Genomic DNA, 20536 nt, shown 5'->3' with positions numbered 1-20536 from the left:
CAGCACAGGAAACTCTCAGGGCCTCAGGCCTGGCCTCTCACAATAACAGCACATCCCAGTCTCCCTGCATCCAGGTGGGCTCTGCCTGCTTCCCCTCGCCAGCCCCGAGCCCCCCTGCTTCCCAGCTGGGCCTCTGATATCCCGGGCCTCAAGCCCTGCCTCTGTCCATTGTCTTCTCTCCAGGTAAACAGGGTCATAAATAGGAAGGCCTGAGTCCCCTCTCCTCGCAGCTCTCCTCTGGCCGGAACTGGCTGGTCAGGTCACCGGGGTCCTCTCTCTGCAGCCCATTGTCCTCCCATTGGCCAGAACCGGTTGTGTCTCCTGGGCTGGGGTCCCGAGTCCCTCTCGAGTCCTCTGTAACAACAAACTCCCTCTCCCCTCACCTCGTTAAACCAGTAACACCCAGGGACATTGAGTCCCACCCCCTGTGCATGCAAACCCTGGAAAAGACAGAAAACCCCAAGAAAACCCCCCACTTCGTCACAGCTCAGCAGAGCGATGCGTCTGTGGAGCAAGATAAAGGGGAATTGTTGCTTAAAGAATCTCTTAAGGCAAAGAATCCTCATGGTAGTTTTGCAGCAGTTTGCTGTAACTGAGAGGTGTGAACGTGATTTGATTAATGGAGAGTAGAGATTTCAAAAGGTCTCTCACCTCTCATATGGCACCTTGGGGTATGAAGGGGTATGGTCCATGGTAGCGGTCACTGTGCCAGCCTGGTGTCGCTGTCCCAGCCCGGCATGACCATCCGAGTCACAGCACCAAATTGTGGAAGAAAACAGAGTCTTCACTCTCAGGTTGGATGCAACAAATCAGATTACAGTTTATTTCGGGCAATTGCTCGAGAAGAATACACAGACAGAGAGTATCTCTGCCTCAGTAGTTCTCTAAAGAATAAACAATTTAGCACAAGTTCTTATAGCATTTAGTCACAGACACTAACGACAAACAATTGTGTCTTGTTTATACATTTTCCTTCCTCAAACCTTGCTTATCTCAGTATTTCTCACTACTCTCACATTTTATTACTATCTCCAAGGCCAGGTCAAGCTGACTCTGCTTTGCTGTTTACCACTCGCTTCTGATGTAAACCCTGCTTGTGGAAGTCTTGCATTGTGAGAGCTGAGGTTTAGTCTAACTCTGCTTTGTCTTGACCCAACTGAGATACCTGAATATGAAACCTTTTAATCTTGTTTCCACAGCATCATGTGCCAGCAATGCCCCTCTGCCATGTACATTTGCCAAAGTGGGCAGTCTCTATGCAAAAGAAGAAATGGACACAAATCAGACATCAAGAATTGTAACATTCAAAAACCAGCAGAAGAGCACTTCAATCTCCCTGGACACTCAATAACAGACTTAAAAGTCACCATTTTTCAAAAACAACAACAACAACAACAACAAAATAAAAAACAGACTTCAACAAGAAACTGCAGAACTGAAATTAATATGCAAACTGGACACCATCAAATTATGCCTGAATAAAGATGAGGAGTGGCTGGCTCACTATGAAAAGTAATTTTCCCCCCCTTTGATATTCACCCCTTCTTGTCAACTTTTGGGAATTGGCATCTTCCACCTTGATTGAATTAGCCTCGTTAGCACTGACACTCCTCTTGGTAAGGCAACTCCCATCTTATCATGTGCTGTAATATATATACCTGCCTACTGTATTTTTCACTCTATGCATCTTATGAAGTGGATTTTAGCCCATGAAATCTTATGCCCAAATAAATTTTAGTCTCTAACGTGCCACAAGGACTCCTCGTTGTTTTTACTGATATTGTAGTTGAACTTTAGGCTGTTTTTAGTACATTTACTGCCGTGGGTTTCTTTCATCCATTCTTGGGATGCCAGTTCTCCGATGTCCTGGATATCCACCTGCCAAGGCACATTGGTGCAGTTTCCTGATATTTGCAATTGTTGCTCTGAAGGAACAATGTGCTGGGTCTTGATTCCCAGATTTGAAGCAGGTGAGGCTCGCTGAATCCCACTAACATCCTAATGTTAATGTCCCCTCCTGAATGCCAAGCAAACCCCAGGGACCCTAAAAGGACTGACCTCTCCTTGTTCCCGTACTAGCTTAAGGCAATCAATATTCTATATAGTGGCTTTAGGGCTCGTACAATTTCCCATCATAATATTAGCGTATCCAGTCATCAAAGACAACCTAGATTTGGAAGAGGCTTTTGGTGATAGCCAGCCAGCCATTACATTATGGTGATGAGCAAACCCCTTTTCCCAACATAAGCAACAGCTGGTATGATTGAAAACTGATGGATTAATCCAACATTGGACCATCATCCAGAAATCATTTCCCCATGCATTGACTGCATGGATGTTGATAGGCCAGTGAATAGGGTTGGCTATTAGACAAACAACATGTAACATAGTCTATCTATCTATCTCCATCCACCCCCTCTATCTATCTATCTATCTATCTATCTATCTATCTATCTACCCCTTAACACCCCATCTATCTATACACACACACACACACACACACACACACACACACACACACACACACACAGAGTTGTGACAGAAGCTTCTTCTTTATGGTGCCTGGGTTACTTGTGCTCTTCTGCTGGCACCAGCCTTCTTCTTCTTTTGAACTCTGAAAGACAAAATAGACATTTTTCTATCCCTCCTCCCTCCACCGGTAGGGTAACAATTAGAGGTTACTGATTGGAATCCCCTTGCCATGGTGTGAGCTGTGAAGAATGGAACCATTTTAACTTTTGCTTGTTTAGCCTTTTTCTCCAGATTTCTCCCTGGTATACTGCTGGGCTGGCCTTTCCCAAAATGTTCACTGGGCCTTCTCATTTCATACCCAAAGACTGAGCTTGTTCTGCACATATTCGATACAGCACCTGGTCTCCAACCTCCCACTCAACAGGCTTCTTCACCCAGCCCAGCCTTTTATCCACCTTTCTTACATTAAGGCCCAATTGTTCCGCTATTTCCTTGTGGGTTTCTGTTAATGCCTCTAAAAGGGACTGGATCCATTGGGCATTTAGCACTTTGGGTTGTCACTCATCTGGAATATCTATATCTAGCTACCATTGCTGGGGTGTTCTCCTGTCCCTTCCTGTCATTGCTGCAAAGGGAGTATAACAGTGACTTGCTGACCATAGGGCCATTAGAATCATAGGCAGTTTTTCATCCCAATCTTTTCCATTTTCTATTACCATTTTTCTTAAAGCTTCCTTTGGAGTACGGGTGGTTTGTTCCACTTGTCCTGGGGTTTGGGGGTGGCCCCTAATGTGGAACCTTTGCTTAATGCCTAATAATTTACACATTTTCTGTCCTTTCGCTAGGAGGAAATATCGTGGGCAATGGTTGTTCGCAGACATTTCGATGAAATCCTTCGAGAAGTTCCGGGTTCCCAAAAGGACTCTTAAGGATGCCACATCAGTAGAGGTGGGAAGTTTTCAAATTAGTTCCACCCGTTGTGCATCTTCGGTTCATCCTTCCTTTCTCAATATGACCCCTAAGTGTTTTACCTCTTGTTGTACCAACTGAGCCTTGGCTCTACTAGCCTTAAATCCAGTATCCTGAATGATTTGTAACACATTCTCAGGGATTCTATCAACCTCCTCCCTACTGTCCCATTGCACCAATATATCATCAGCACAGGAAATTACTCTTTTTTGGACTTCGGGTGTCAATTTTTCCCACATTTTGATCATATGGGAGTGACTAATTGCAGGGGCATTATGAAAACCCTGGGGAACCCTTGTAAAACACAACTGTTGTTACACACTAACAGATGAATGGCTCTTTAAAAAACACTGTCATCACATAAAATCCACATTAGGTCACACTCCCAATGCAAAACTGATGCAGGAAGGGTTGTCCCAGACCTCGGCGGATGCATCATTGGCTATTCCCATTCTTGTTCTGTTTACTACGGCTTCAAACCCAATAGTAGTGTGTAACAGAAGGTCTTGTGGTCCAGTTAGTGTAAGTCCGGAGTAACTCGAGTCTAGTGAAAGCAGCTGCTGTGACTTTACACCAGCGGAGGATTTGGCCCCAGGAGCAATTCGCTCCATCCTCTGGGTCTGATGCGAACCCCAATGCGTTTGTTCCCTTTACACCGACAGACGCTGTCCTGTGAGTCTAACACCGAGACGGGGCCCAGGGGAGCCAATGCGCCAGGTCTGCGAGGGGAGAGCGACTCAGACCAGGACTCACTCCGGATTGGGGTTCACAGGTGAAGCGAGGGGATCTCTGCACCCAGCGGAGCTCTGGGCAGGAAGGGGAGACACGTTGCCCGGGAACGGAAGGGTTAAAACTGCCGGGAGGTTTGTGTTACATTCACCCGGGTGCCGGGTCTCCTGTGTGAGCCCGGAGCGGTGTGTGTGTCACTGCTGCCCCCGCGCGGCTGCCGGGAGAAGGGCGGTTCCGCAGCCTGGGTTTTTGTAGGGTCACAAACCGGTTTCGTGTCACTGTGTCTCTCGCACAGTAATAGCGGGCGGTGTCCTCGGGCTTCAGGCCGGTCATTTGCAGATACAGCTCACTCTTGGGATCATCCCTGGAGATGGTGAATCGGCCTTTCACTGAATCAGGGTAATATGTACTACTCCCACCCGTGCTTATATCAGCGACCCATTCCAGTCCCTTCCCGGGAGCCTGGCGGACCCAGTGCATGTAGTAGTAATCGCTGAAGGTGAAGCCGGAGGCTTTGCAGGAGAGGCGGAGAGAGTCTCCGGGCTTTTTCACATCCCCTCCGGACTCCACCAGCTGCACCTGGGACCGGACACCTGGGGATAAAGACAGGGTGTAAATATCGGTATAAAAAGCAGCGTTAACACAATATTCTTGACTCTGCCAGTTATTCAGAGGAGGAAAATACCTTCCAAAGCCGCTACAGCGAAAATGAACAGGAGCAAAAATCCCATTTTCCCGGGTGCTGGAGGGGAAAGTTCTCAGGGACTGGCTGGTCACTGCACAGACCCAGGGGCTGCGGATTGTGTCTCCGGGTGCAGCCTGGGCAGACGGAGGCACAGATTTAAACAGGAAAGTGTCTCCCTCATTTGCATGTCCCTGCTTTATAAGAGACACACACTGCTGCTGCCAGTGATCTGAGAGACTCGCCCTAGGGCTCTGGGTGCAGGAGTCAGACTGTCCTGTCCTATGTATCTGTGCGGCGCTGGGCACAGGACGCTGGGATCCTCATTAGGCTTTCGGACCCCTATTAATTTCATCTGGTGACCCCTGGTTTGTGTATTTTGGGAAAGGGTAAATAAGTTCTTCACTGCTTCAACCCACGCGGCTGCGGCTTCTCTTTGCGAGACCTGCAGGTCTGGGATTGAGGTGTTTAGAGCAGGGGAGATGAGTAGCCTCATTTACACCTTCCCCTTTTGCTAAGGGACTGGGGGATTCAACTGCGAGTGGGCTCCAGATCCCAGCCCCAAGCTCACGGAGGAGAGCGACAGACTAGAGCGTCTAGCAAGGGCTGTGTGACTGTGTCTTTAGCACGGTGCCTGATACTTGATTAAGCCCTGGTAAATTCATGTATCACCCTCAGCATACAGTGCTGGGGCCTGTCATTGCAACACCGATTTTCCTACCGTGCGCACAGGATAAGCTGGTTAAACGGGGCTTGTTATTTAGTGTCCCTGAGTTTGATGTTGAGAAGTTGGGCAGTCAGCACCTCCCGAGAGGTGCAGCAATATGGGTCCCCAATATGGGGCACAGTGGCCATTGGACACAGCCAGTCCATGTGTAAAGCGAGAGAACAAAGGAAAATCCATTTGCTGTTATGCTGTTGAAATAAGGTATTTCCTGTGGCATGTGTGAAAGCACCGGGGCAGTTAGGCACTCTGTGCCCAGGGGACAGGAATGGCCTTTGGACACGTGTTTCTATTTCTCCTCAAACACCTCCATTCTCTGGGAAGCAGAGACATGGGGAATAACACTGGTGTCCGTTCGAGCCCCTTCTTCTTGGCTTGGGGACCTGTTGCTGCAATGGTGCTGCTTTTCTGTCTCTCTAGGGTTGGTCCTGTTGGCTCAGGTTGAAGATGTCGGTTGTTTGTGCCCTGGGAACACTCATCAATTGCGTTATTCTTGCTGTGTCTCTGCTCACCTGGCGCACATGGAATTCTCCCCCTGCTCTGCACATTGGCTAATGTCAGCACTAGTGTGGGGACCCCAAACTGCCCTTATCAAAGGTGTACGAGGTGCAGTAGGAGTGTGCATGAAAACAGGCCCATTTCCCACCCAGCTGACACAGTCCTAAGTGTGGACAGAAGGGGGAAGGCAGGGGAATCAGAATTGTGCACTTCTAAACTGCTGCCTGGGGTGATGAGATTTCTCTGGCTAGGCGGGACACAGGACAGGCAGGGGCCCTTGTGTAAGGCCCTCCACACGGAGTGAATTTCACCCACACGCAATTATCCATGGGCTGGGGGGAGAGATCACCTCTAGATTAGTGACCCCCCTTCCAGTCAATCATCTTCATTTGGGGCTCTGCACTGCCACTGACCTCCCCTTGGGGCTCAGCTTACAGTTAGGGTTAGGGTTAGGGTGCAGGAGCAGTTCGGGCTCCAGCCTGGTGTTCCTTACCTGGAGCAGCTCCAGGGTGGCAGTGGAGCACAGAGTGGCTGGAGCAGGCTCCCTGCCTGCCCTGGCTCTGCGCCATTCCCGGAAGCAGCTGAACCACATCCTTCCGGCCCCTGGGGAAGAGGGAGCAGAGGGCTCCACACGCTGCCCTCGTCTGTGGGTACCTCCCCTGAAGCTCCCAATGGCATTTCGGTTTTACCCCACTGGCTAACTAGGAATCATCATACAAGCATTTTTCTTGGATACTCCAATTTTCCCTTATCATCACCAGCCACACTCCTTATGGGGATGAATAGTTATGAAAACCAATACCCTAGTAAAAGAAAAAGTGTTCTCCCGATCCCAAAGCACCAAGCCCCAGACCCAGGCCAATATATAAGTCAAATCTTACCCATAAATCATGCTGTTGCCAATCCTTTAGACTCTAAAATCTAAAGGTTTATTCATAAAAAGAAAGAAATATAGATGAGAGTTAAGATGGGTTAAATGGAATCAAATACATACAACAATTGCAAAGTCCTTGTTTCAACCTTGATGGAATTACTGGTGATTTAAACCAATCAAATCTTTGGAGTAAAAACATCCCAGTTTGGATAGGTCATTCAGTCAATTGTTCAGAGCATCAGTTTCAAGCATAGATCCTCCAGAGATCAGAAGCAGGATTGAAAACAAAATGAAGGGCTTTCTAGGGCCTTTTATATCCTCTGCCATTGGTGACTGGGGAGGCCTCAGATGTTTCACTGTCATCCAGGACACGAGCCATCATACCGTGATGAAATTGACGTACCATTCGTAAGAATCTGTCTGGACAGCCGAATTTCAACATGATCCTCCACAGGCCCTGGCGACTGACATAATCAAATGCTTTTATGAGGTCCACAAAAGTTGTGTAGAGTTCACCATTCTGCTCTTGACATTTCCCCTGTAGCTGACGTGCAGCGAAGATCATGTCAATAGTCCCATGTCCCTTGCAGATGCCACACTGTGATTCTGGCAGGAAGCCCTGCTCTAGGTGAGTGATCAATCGGTTCAACAGAACCCGTGCAAGAACTTTCCCCGCTGTAGAGAGCAGCGAGATTCCACGGTGATTGTTGCATACCTGGCGATTGCCCTTCCTCTTACAGAGGTGCATGATGGACGTGTCTCTAAATTCCTGTGGAATGGATCCCTGCTTCCAGAAGGACTGAAACAGCTCAGTGAGTTTCCATAGCAGCACGGGTCCACTGACTTGATACACCTCTGCTGGTTTGGCATCTGACCCTGGGGCTTTGCTACTTGACAGCTTGTTGATGGCTTTCTTCACTTCATCCTCTTCTGGTGAAGCATCCATGGAGTCATTGACTGCAACCTGGGGCATCTTGTCAATGGCCTCATCATTGATGACTGAGGGGCAGCTGAGGACTGCTTCAAAATGTTCAGCCCATCTCTGGAGAATCTGCATCTTCTCTGTAAGGAGCACAGTGCCATCAGAGTTCAGGAGGGGAAAGCTCCCAAAAGACTATAGACCATAGAGTGTGTTGAGGACTTCATAAAACCGCTTATAGTCGTTTCTGTCCGCGTACGCCTGTATTTCATCTGCTTTGGCACTCAGCCACAAGTCCCGCATTTTCCACAGTCTGTTCTGTACTGTTCTGCGAGCGTTGATAAAGGCGGTCTTCTTTGTCTCTGAGGATGGATCGTTCTGATATGCATGATGCAGGTGGTGCTTCTCAGCAAGTAAGGCCTGGATTTCTGCATCATTTTCGTCAAACCAGTCTTGCCGTCTGCATGTAGAGGGCCCCAATACCTTTGATGCAGCTGTATGGACAGTGTTGCAGAATCGCTCTCAGTCTTTCTCAGCGTCATCCTCAATACGTAGATCAGCAAGCTCGTTCTCTAGGTCTTCTGCTAGATTTTCAGTGATGCAGCTGTTCTTCAGCTTCGACACGTTGATCCTTTGAGAGTCTTGCAGCCTTGTGGTCGTCTCTTTGGCATGATACGGAGCTTCATTTTGGATACTATGAGCCTGTGATCCGTCCAAAAGTCAGCACAGCACATATCTTTTGTAACCCTGACATCTTGTCTGTCCCTTCTCCTGATGATGACATAGTCGATCAGATGCCAGTGCTTGGAACGGGGATGCATCCACGAAGTCCTTTTATGGGTAGGGAGGCAGAAGACCATATTGGTGATCAGAAGGTCATGTGCTGCACAAGTTTTCAGCAGTAACAGGCTATTGCTGTTATGCTTTCCCACTCCATTATTCCGAATGACTCCTTCCCAGGCTGCAGAATCACATTTGACTCTTGCGTTAAAATTGCCAAGCAGGATCAGCTTGTCTGTGCGGTGCACTGATGATAGCAGAGCATCTAGTTCTTCTTAGAATTAATTCTTCACATCCTCTGGGTTGGTCATTGTGGGAGCGTATGCGCTGATCAAAGTAGCTTGTTTTCCTTTTTGAAGCGGACGCTGCATTGTCATGAGTGGGTCATTCACACTCTTGGGGGGACTGGCAAGTTTCAGAACAAGATGATTCTTGATGGCGAAGCCAACTCCAGATTTGCGATGCTCATCACTGCTGCGGCCACTCCAGAAGAATATATAGCCTCCGCCTGACTCGGACAGCTGTCCTTCATTAGCAAGGCCTCAAGCAAGGGTGTGTTTTAGCACCCACTTTGTTCAGCATGATATTCTCTGCCACTCTGACTGATGCCTTTCAACACTGCAGTGAAGGAGTAGGCCTGAAGTACAGAACTGATGGGAAACTATTCAATCTGAGATGACTGTGTGCCATCACCAAGGTGAAGGAAACTGCACTTCGAGACTTTCTCTTTGCCGATGATTGTGCTCTGAATGCTAGTACAGAGCCAGAAATGCAAGCTAGTATGGACAAGTTTTCATCTGCATGCAACAACTTCGGTCTCACCATTAACATCAAGAAGACTGAGGTCATGCACCAGCCAGCTCCCCACGCTCCGTACTCAGAACCGTCCATCACTGTAAATGGACAGAGACTTCAGGCAGTGGACCACTTCACATGCCTGGGCAGTACCCTTTCCCGAGCAGTGTCAATCAATGATGAAGTAAACTGCAGAATTGCTAAAGCCAGCTCTGCATTTGGCGGATTGTCCTCCAACGTCTGGGAACGCTGAGGGATCAGCCTACCAATGAAGCTGAAGGTCTGCCGAGCAGTGGTGCTTCCAACTCTGCTGTACGCCTGTGAGACATGGACTGTCTATTGAAGTCATGCACAAAGGCTCAATCACTTCCACATTTCCTGTCTGCAAAAGCTTCTAAAAATCAGATGGCAGGACAAAGTGCCCAATACTGAAGTCCTTACCAGAACCAGTCTGCCATCAATTCACACACTGCTGATGAGAGCCCAGACCAGATGGACCGGACATGTCGTGAGAATGTCAGACGAGCGCATTCCTAAACAGCTCTTCTACGGAGAACTCACCCAGGGAAAGCACTCCCATGCAGGACAAAAGAAGTGGTTCAAGGATACACTGAAGACCTCTCTGAAGTCCCTGGAGATCAACACTGCCACATGGGAAACCCTCGCACTGAACCATCCAGCATGGCGCAGCCTCATTCACACAGGCAGTAATACCTTTGAGGCGAGGCGTACTGCTGAGGCTGAAAGAAAGCGTGAGCTACGCAAGTCCGGAGCTGCCTGCACATCATCGACAGTGCCATCACATGTCTGCCCGACGTGTGACAGGACCTTCCACACCTGAATCAGACTGATCAGTCATCTTTGGACGCACAGAGCCCGGTCATCCAATGAATGAGTTGTTGAGGTCTTAATCGACAACGATGGACAAACATCATCATCATATCCTCTGCCATGTGGAAGGACCCTGATTTTCATACTGTGGAAAATCACAGCAGCAAGATGGAGTTTGGAGTCACATGGGCACGTCACATGTCCCTGCATAACTCAGTTTGTGGGCGGCAGCCATTGCTCACATGCTACCTTTAATGTTCCCAGGAAGGCTTCTCGGATGTGGATTGGAGTTTCCCAAGGTCCACTATCAGTTAAGTGTTTCTTGATTGGGCACTTACTCAGAATAGTCCTGTCTCAAAGTGCTTGGCTAATGCTACTTGAAACCAAACACATTGAGAAACAAGTACATAGCCAATATTCATAACTTCAAATACAAAAATTATGCACACATATAGTCAGCATAATCATAACCAGCAAATTACAACCTTTCCATAGATGCCTCGTTTGATCTCCTTTGTACAAGATTTGGTGCAACTATAGGACCTTGGTTGCAACAATGATCTATATGGTCACAGCTCATGTCAATAATGTCACACCACAATGACTGGTGGGTCTCACAGGAAACCAGGAAGGGGATTAGGGTGGCTGCTGTGCCCATCGCTGCACAAATGCAGAGTCTGGGACAATCTCCCTCCCTCTCCCTGAGCCCTTCTGAAACTAATAAATCAAATCAGTTTGTGTCTTTTATCAGGAGCAGGATATGCAAATTAGAGTGAGTGTTTCCTGTATAAATCTGTCCCTTTCAGTTGCACAGAAGTGTTATGTCAATCTTCTTCTTCTTCTTAGTATTAGTGTCAATATTATTTTCAACACCCACTGTATAAGGGAATAATACAGATAAAAATGTCAAAAAAACTAAATGAAAGTCTCTATGGGAGCGCTGGATAAAATAATAAAAAAGAACAATAATACATAGACCTTAGGAGCTGAGCCCTGTCCCTGTGTTGATACATTCTGACACAGGGGGGAGTTTTTAAAGGGTCTTAACTTAAGCAATGTAACTTCTCAAATCCCATGGGAGTTGGAAACCTCTCAGCTTTGAGTTCCTTTCAAAATCTGAGCAGACTCCCTAATAGGTGAAGGACATGTTGTATCTCAGGGGAGATCCAGTGCGCTCAGAGGCACAGCTCAGCAATATCTAAGTGGGGGCAATCTTGTAAATATTATGTAAAATCCCACAGCAGTCTGGGGAAGGGATATTCCAAACAGTGTAAGGGACACAGTAGGTCGGGGGATGATTTTCAAGGGTGCAAGTTAATTCGTGATTTCATGTAGACCCTAGAACAATTTCTTAGGCATTTGCGTAACCTCATCTCTGTGCAGGAGACCGCTTCCAGTTCAGCACAATTCGTGGTGCCCTGGATTTAACTTCACACTTAATTCTCGGTAATGCCAGTGGCTATTCAAGATCTGACAGAATATTTGTCTCATATCACTAAAACATATAGAAATCCCTAAATATTTACATGCTGGTAGTAGCACAAACACGCTCTTTAATACTAATGCCTTAAATGACTTAATATAACAGCATTTAATTGTAATTCACTGCTGCCCTCTGCGGCGTGTTGGTAAAGTGGTACCATTTCACCTCGGTTTTTGTTCCGTGTTTAATAGCTGTAATCTGCTCACTGTGTGCCTAGCCCACTAACACCAGGCGGTGTCCGCGGGCTTCAGGCCCGTCATTTGCAAATACAGCAGGTTGTTGGGGTTGTCCCTGGAGATGGTGAAGCGTCCCTTGAAGGGCTGGGGTAGCTGATGATAGCTGAAGTTGGGTGTATTTCCCTGATCCACTCCAGTCCCGTCTCAGGGGCCTGGCGGACCCAGCTCATCCATCAGAGGGGTAGCCGTGTTAGTCTGGATCTGTAAAAGTAGCAAAGAATCCTGTGACACCTTATAGACTAACAGATGTTTATCCAGTAGCTGTTGAGGGTGAACTCGGTGGGTTCCCAGGAAAGGCAGCTCATCCAGTAGCTGTTGAGGATGAACCTGGTGGGTTTACAGGAAAGGCGGTGAGAGAGTCTCATTGAAAATCATTGTCAATTGGCTACCTTAACTCATGTTTGTCCCATTGATAATCTCCGCTTTTAAGCTCTCCGTGCCTCAGTTTTCTACTTGGGATATGGGACTAATGCTCCCCTACCTTAAAATTCACTAATGGTGGTGAAATCCTCAGATACTTCACGGTTTTAGGGTGCATTTGTCTGTTTCTCAGGAGTTTGTCCTGAATTTCGTGTTCTCAGTTGTGACAACCAAGGCACGGTTACAGCCAGATCCCCAATTAGTGTAAATCAGGAGTAACTCGAGTCTAGCAGAAGCAGCTGCCGTGACTTTACACTAGCAGAGGATTTGGCCCTGGGAGCAATTCGCTCCATCCTCTGGGTCTGATGCGAACCCCAATGCTCTTGTCCCCTTTATACTGACAGACTCTGTCCTGTGAGTCTAATACCGAGACGGGCCCGGGGGAGCCAACGTGCCAGGTCTCCGAGGGGAGAGCGACGCAGAACAGGACTCACTCCGGATTGGGGTTCACAGGTGAAGCGAGGGGATCTCTGCACCCAGCGGGGCTCTGGGCAGGAAGGGGAGACACGTTGCCCGGGAACGGAAGGGTTAAAACTGCCGGGAGGTTTGTGTTACATTCACCCGGGTGCCGGGTCTCCTGTGTGAGCCCGGAGCGGTGTGTGTGTCACTGCTGCCCCCGCGCGGCTGCCGGGAGAAGGGCGGTTCCGCAGCCTGGGTTTTTGTCTGATCACAAACCGGTTTCGTGTCACTGTGTCTCTCGCACAGTAATAGCGGGCGGTGTCCTCGGGCTTCAGGCCGGTCATTTGCAGATACAGCTCACTCTTGGGATTGTCCCTGGAGATGGTGAATCGGCCTTTTACCGAGTCACTGTAGTATATGCTGGTGCTGTAAATGCTGGCGATCCACTCCAGCCCCTTCCCGGGAGCCTGGCGGACCCAGCTCATGCCGTAGCTGCTGAAGGTGAAGCCGGAGGCTTTGCAGGAGAGGCGGAGAGAGTCTCCGGGCTTTTTCACATCCCCTCCGGACTCCACCAGCTGCACCTGGGACCGGACACCTGGGGATAAAGACAGGTTGTAAATATCGGTATAAAAACAGCGGTAACACAATATTCTTGACGCTGCCAGTTATTCAGAGGAGGAAAATACCTTCCAAAGCGGCTACAGCGAAAATTACAAGGAGCAAAAATCCCATTTTCCCGGGTGCTGGAGGGGAAAGTTCTCAGGGACTGGCTGGTCACTGCACAGACCCAGGGGCTGCGGATTGTGTCTCCGGGTGCAGCCTGGGCAGAGGGAGGCACAGATTTAAACAGGAAAGTGTCTCCCTCATTTGCATGTCCCCGCTTTATGAGAGACACACACTCCTGCTGCCCGTGATCTGAGTGACTCGCTTTAGGGCTCCAGGTACAGGAGTCAGACTGTCCGGTCCTGTGTCTATGCAGCGCCAGGCACAGGGCGCTGGGGTCCTCATTAGAGTTTCGGACCCCTATTAATTTCATCTGGTGACCCCTGGTTTGTGTATTTGGGGAAAGGGTAAATAACTATTTTACTGCTGGAACCCACGCGGCTGTGGCTTCTCAGTGCCAGAGCTTCAGGGTCTGAGGACTGAGGTGTTTAGAGCAGGGGAGATGAGTAACCTCATTTGCACCTTCCCCTTTTCCTAAGGGACTGGGGAATTCAACTGCGAGTGGGCTCCAGATCCCAGCCCCGAGCTCGCGAGGGAGAGTGACGTAGAGACTGTGACACTTGGCTGCACTGGCGCTTTAGAGCGCTGCAACTTTCTCGCTCTCAGGCGTTTGAAAAAAACACCCGCCTGAGCGCTGCAAGATACAGCGCTGTAAAGCGTCAGTGTAAACGGTGCCCCAGCGCTGAGAGCTACACCCGATGAGGAGGTGGTTTACCTGCAGCGCTGGGAGAGCTCTCTCTCTAGCACTGGCGCTGCCACCGCACTCGCACTTCAAAGTGCTTCCCGGCAGCCCTTTGAAGTTTCAAGTGTAGCCATAGCCGGGCCTGATACTTGATCGAGCCCAGGGTATGGCTACACTTGCAGCTGTACAGCGCTGGGAGTTACAGCTGTCTTGGTACAGCTGTGTAGGGACAGCGCTGCAGTGTGGCCACACTTGCAGCATTTGCAGCGCTGTTGGGAGTGGTGCATTGTGGGCAGCTATCCCAGCATTCAAGTGGCTGCAACGTGCTTTTCAAAAGAGGGGAGTGGGGTGGAGTGTGACAGGGAGTGTGGGGGAGAGAGAGCGAGTGGATTTTTGGAGCTGACACTGTTGTCAGCTCCCTGCTTTGCAAGTTCTAAGGACTGGAAGACACACAGCACCAACCTTCAATCATTTTAAAAGCGTCGACCCCTTCCCCTACCCCTCTCTTATTCACTAAATGTGAATTATGCACTCCTAAATAGCCTTCAGACCACATAAGCAGTTGCTCAAAACGGACTTCCCCCTCCCCCTCCGCCATGTGGCTTCTCTCTTCAAGCAAACAGCTGTGAACCTTCCAAAGCAATTCCCCTGCCTGCCTCCGCTCCCTCGTGTGATGCAGAAGGGACTGTCTGTGTGGGGAGTGGGAGAGCAGGGGAGGACTTTAGGGGATGGACGATGCCAGGGCCTGTAACCTGAGCTAGGTAAGGGAGGGGAAAGGTCAACACCTTTGCCCGGGAAGGGGAACAAAGGAAGGGAGTGGCAGGAGGGAAGCAGTTTGAGTTTGGGCTTGGGGCTGTGTGGGCGGAATTCAGGGTATCCTAGCTAGGATCCAAGCACCCTGAAAGCCCAGAAGGAGTCGGTGGAGGGGTCCTGACTGTGCCTGCAAGCCCTGCTGTAACCTGTGTTCCTGCTGTCCAATAAACCTTCTGTTTTACTGGCTGGCTGAGAGTCACTGTGGGTCCCAGAAAGAGGGGTGCAGGGCCGGACTCCCCCATACTCCGTGACACCTCGCTCCAGCAAACAGGAGCTGTGTTTGTTTTTTAGATAAGCAGCTCCAGGGTGCCCAGAGTTCAGCCACTCTTCCGGTTTGTTATGAACAGGCATTCTGGGATACCTCCTAATACCCTGGAGGCCAATTACAGTGCTTTTGGTGGCCACACTTGATGAGCAGCACTGCATCACCAGCGCTGCAATCGTTATCCCCCAAGCAGACCAGGCGTACAGCCAGCGCTGCAGCCAGGGAGCTGGATGTGCCTTGCAGGTGTGGACAGTTACTAAGTTGCAGCATTGTAAAGCCACCACCAGTGCTGCAACTCTCCAGTGTAGCCATGGCCCCAGGTAAATTCACATATCATCCCTAGCATCGGACACAGCCGGTCCATGTGTAAGGCGAGAGAATAAAGGAAAATCCATTTGCTGTTATGCTGTTGAAATAAGGTATTTTCTGTGGCATGTGTGAAAGCAGCCGGGGCAGATAGGCACTCTGTGCCCAGGGGACAGGAATGGCCTTTGGACACGTGTTTCTATTTCTTCCCAAACTCCCCCTTTCGCTGGGAAACAGAGACGTGGGAATAACACTGGTGTCCGTTCGAGCCCCTTCTTCTCGCCTTGGGGACATGTTGGTGCAATGGCGCCGCTTTTCTGTCTCTCTAGGGTTGGTCCCGATGGCTCAGGTTGAAGATGTCGGTTGTTTGTGCCCTGAGAACACTCATCAATCGCGTTATTCTTGCTGTGTCTCTGCCCACCTGGGGCACCTGGAATTCTCTCCCCGCTCTGCACATTGGCTGATGTCAGCACTAGTGCGGGGACCCCAAACTGCCCCTAATCAAAGATGTACGAGGCGCAGTAGGAGTGTGAGTGAAAACAGGCCCATATCCCACCCACTTTTCAATTATCCCCATATTGACTGGGGAACATTTCACTTCAGGACGAAATGCAGAGGTAAAATTTCTCTATACTTTTAATGACTGCTTCATGGAGCAGCTGGTATGGCAACCCACAAGGGGAGAGGCAACTCTAGATTTAATCTTGAGTGGAGAGCAGGAGCTGGTCCAAGAGGTAACTATAGCAGGACCTCTTGAAAATAGTGACCATAATACAACAGCATTCAACATCCCTGTAGGGGGAAGAACACCTCAACAGCCCAACACTGTGGCATTTAATTTCAAAAGGGGGAACTATACAAAAATGAGGGGGTTAGTTAAACAAAAGTTAAAAGGTACAGTGACTAAAGTGAAATCCCTGCAAGTTGCATGGGCCCTTTTTAAAGACACCATAATAGAGGCCCAACTTCAATGTATACCCCAAATTAAGAAACACAGTAAAAGAACTAAAAAAGAGCCACCGTGGCTTAACAACCATGTAAAAGAAGCAGTGAGAGATAAAAAGACTTCCTTTAAAAAGCCAAAGAGGAGTTTGAAGAACGGCTAGCCCAAAACTCCAAAGGTAATAATAAAATGTTTTTTAAGTACATCAGAAGCAAGAAGCCTGCTAAACAACCAGTGGGGCCCCTTGACGTTTGAGATACAAAAGGAGCGCTTAAAGACGATAAAGTCATTGTGGAGAAACTAAATGGATTCTTGGCTTCAGTCTTCATGGCTGAGGATGTTAGGGAGATTCCCAAACCCGAGCCAGCTTTTGTAGGTGTCACAGACTCACAGATAGTGCCCACTCTTGGCCCTGTGTGGTCCATGGGGGTTGCCCCTTTCGGTGAGACAGCCCTTCTCGGGGGTCCACTCTCTCTAGGGGTTAGGCCCCTCCACCTCCTGGAACCGCACCTCTCTGAGCCTTAGCATGTCTGTCTCTCACCGTGGGCCCTCTCAGGGAGTCCACACACTCTGGACCCCCTGGGCCTCTTCACCCCCGAAGGGGCTGATGCAACCCTGTTCTCTAGACCGGAGTGACTCTCAGCCAGTATAAAACAGGAGGGTTTATTGAGAGTTGAACACAACACAGGAAACTCTCAGGGCCTCAGGTCTGGCCTCTCACAATAACAGCACATCCCAGTCTCCCTGCATCCAGGTGGGCTCTGCCTGCTTCCCCTCGCCAGCCCCGAGCCCCCCTGCTTCCCAGCTGGGCCTCTGATATCCCGGCCTCAAGCCCCGCCTCTGTCCATTGTCTTCTCTCCAGGTAAACAAGGTCTTAAACCGGAAGGCCTGAGTCCCCTCTCCTCGCAGCTCTCCTCTGGCTGGAATCGGCTGGTCCGGTCAACGGGGTGCTCTCTCTGCAGCCCATTGTCCTCCCACTAGCCAGAACCGGTTGTGTCTCCTGGGCTGGGGTCCCGAGTCCCTCTCTGGTCCTCTGTAACAACAAACTCCTTCTCCCCTCACCTTGTTAAACCAGTAACACCCAGGTACATTGAGTCCCACCCCCTGTGCATGCAAACCCTGGAAAAGACAGAAAACTCCAAGAAAAAAACCCCACTTCGTCACAGTAGGTGACAAATCTGAGGAACTGTCACAGATTGAAGTGTCACTAGAGGAGGTTTTGGAATTAATTGATAAACTCAACATTAACAAGTCATCGGGACCAGATGGCATTCACCCAAGAGTTCTGAAAGAACTCAAATATGAAGTTGCAGAACTATTAACTAAGGTTTGTAACCTGTCCTTTAAATCGGCTTCGGTACCCAATGACTGGAAGTTAACTAATGTAACGCCAATATTTAAAAAGGGCTCTAGAGGTGATCCCGGCAATTACAGACCGGTAAGTCTAACGTCAGTACCGGGCAAATTAGTTGAAAAAATAGTTAAGAATAAAATTGTCAGACACATAGAAAAACATAAACTGTTGAGCAATAGTCAACTTGGTTTCTGTAAAGGGAAATCGTGTCTTACTAATCTATTAGAGTTCTTTGAAGTGGTCAACAAACATGTGGACAAGGGGGATCCAGTGGACATAGTGTACTTAGATTTCCAGAAAGTCTTTGAAAAGGTCCCTCGCCAAAAGCTCTTACTTAAATTAAGCTGTCATGGGATAAAAGGGAAGGTCCTTTCATGGATTGAGAACTGGCTAAAAGACAGGGAACAAAGGGTAGGAATTAATGGTAAATTCTCAGAATGGAGAGGGGTAACTAGTGGTGTTCCCCAAGGGTCAGTCCTCGGACCAATCCTATTCAATTTATTCATAAATGATCTGGAGAAAGGGATAAACAGTGAGATGGCAAAGTTTGCAGATGATACTAAACTACTCAAGATAGTTAAGACTAAAGCAGACTGTGAAGAACTTCAAAAAGATCTCACAAAACTAAGTAATTGGGCAACAAAATGGCAAATGACATTTAATGTGGATAAATGTAAAGTAATGCACATTGGAAAAAATAACCCCAACTATACATACAATATGATGGGGGCTAATTTAGCTACAACGAGTCAGGAAAAAGATCTTGGAGTCATTGTGGATAGTTCTCTGATGATGTCCACGCAGTGTGCAGAGGTGGTCAGTAAAGCAAACAGAATGTTAGGAATCATTAAAAAGGGGATAGAAAATAAGACGGAGAGTATCTTGTTGCCCTTATATAAATCCATGGTATGCCCACATCTTGAATACTGTGTACAGATGTGGTCTCCTCACCTCAAAAAAGATATTCTAGCACTAGAAAAGGCTCAGAAAAGGGCAACTAAAATGATTAGGGGTTTGGAGAGGGTCCCATAGGAGGAAAGATGAAAGAGGCTAGGACTCTTCAGCTTGGAAAAGAGGAGACTAAGGGGGGATATGATAGAGGTCTATAAAATCCTGAGTGATGTGGAGAAAGTGGATAAGGAAAAGTTATTTACTTATTCTCATAATACAAGAACTAGGGGTCACCAAATGAAATTAATAGGCAACAGGTTTAAAAAAAATAAAAGGAAGTTCTTCTTCACATTGCGCAAAGTCAACTTGTGGAACTCCTTACCTGAGGAGGTTGTGAAGGCTGGGACTATAACAGGGTTTAAAAGAGAACTGGATAAATTCATGGTGGCTAAGTCCATAAATGGCTATTAGCCAGGAGGGTAAAGAATGGTGTCCCTAGCCACTGTTCATCAGAGGATGGAGATGGACGGCAGGAGAGAGATCACTTGATCATTGCCTGTTAGCTTCACTCCTCCTGGGGCACCTGGCATTGGCCACTGTCAGTAGACAGATACTAGGCTAGATGGACCTTTGGTCTGACCCAGTACGGACGTTCTTATGTTCTTATGTTCACCTGGCACAGGCCTAAGTGTGGACAGAAGGGGGAAGGCAGGGGAACCAGGATTGTGCACTTCAAAACTGCTGCGTGGCCTGGAGAGATTCCTCTGGCTAGGCAGGACACAATACAGGCAGGGGCCCTTGTGTAAGGCCTTCCACCCGGGGTGAATTTCACCCACACAGAATTATCCATGGGCTGAGGGGGGAGGTCACCTCTGGATTAGTGACCCCCCTTCCAGTCAATCATCTTCACTCAGGGATCTGTACTGCCACTGACCTACCCTTGGGGCTCAGGTTCTCCCTTCACTGGGAGACAGAGGGAGCCTCGCACTGGAGACTGGCTGATCAGAAAGCCCCGGTGAGTCAGTGGGGGCATCGCAGAGTGAGGGCGGATGCACCTGCTTCTTCTTCGCTAAAATAGCCACTGAGCATCTGCTCCCTGCGCTCCCCGCGGCAGATGGAGTCAGCAGAGCCTCTCTCTCCCCTGGCAGTTGTGTGAGATCCCGTCAAGGGGAGATACTTTGTGTCTCTCTCTTTTCACTGTTGTGGATCGAAAGCGCCACCCCCAGGAAATCCCTTCCTTGGTCTCTCCAGGGCTAGATTTTTGTCTGAGCCTAGGTCAGTTTCCCCCTTGCTGCGTGTCTCGTCTCGCACAGTAATACATGGCAGTGTCCTCGGATCTCAGGCCGGTCATTTGCAGGTAGAAGTTGGAGCTGTCTTTGGAGGCTGTGAAGCCCCTGCATGGTGGGAGAATAATACTCGTTCCCTGGTTTCCAGTAGTGGACCAGCCACTCCAGCCCCTTTCCCGGCTCCTGTCTGACCCAGTCCATATAATAGTCGGTGATAGTGAACCCGCTCAAGGCGAATTTCAGCTGTGTGGATTCTCCGGGCTTCTTCAGTTCTGGACCGGACTGGGTCAGAGCAACCTGTGACCTGGCCCCTGTGGGAAAGGGGAGGGAGAAAAGTGACCAATGAGGGAACCAGTCACATGACACCCAATTCCCCGTCAGTTAACAGGAGACGAATATCAATAAAAGCAGGTTACAAAATACGTTTTTAGCTCAGTGCAGAAAACCAGGAACGCTCGCCCC

General features: G+C 48.9%; 2 gene segments (V, D, J or C); both read right to left on the bottom strand.

The window, feature by feature from the left end:
- Positions 1-4317: 4317 nt before the first annotated feature.
- On the bottom strand, positions 4318-4980 carry LOC127031694 (Ig heavy chain V region 6.96-like). The segment is given in 2 exon segments: positions 4318-4763; positions 4856-4980. Coding segments are annotated over 2 exon segments (492 nt in total).
- Positions 4981-12954: 7974 nt separating this feature from the next.
- LOC127031886 (Ig heavy chain V region 3-like) overlaps positions 12955-20536 on the bottom strand; it is a 46949-nt gene continuing 39367 nt past the window's right edge. The window contains 1 exon segment of the V gene segment in view: positions 12955-13406. Coding sequence covers positions 12970-13406 — 437 coding nt within the window.

Source organism: Gopherus flavomarginatus, chromosome 11, assembly GCF_025201925.1.
Source record: "Gopherus flavomarginatus isolate rGopFla2 chromosome 11, rGopFla2.mat.asm, whole genome shotgun sequence".
Taxonomy (NCBI): domain Eukaryota; kingdom Metazoa; phylum Chordata; order Testudines; family Testudinidae; genus Gopherus; species Gopherus flavomarginatus.
The sequence above is the reverse complement of the archived record's forward strand: the minus strand, read 5'-3'. Positions and strand labels throughout refer to the sequence as shown.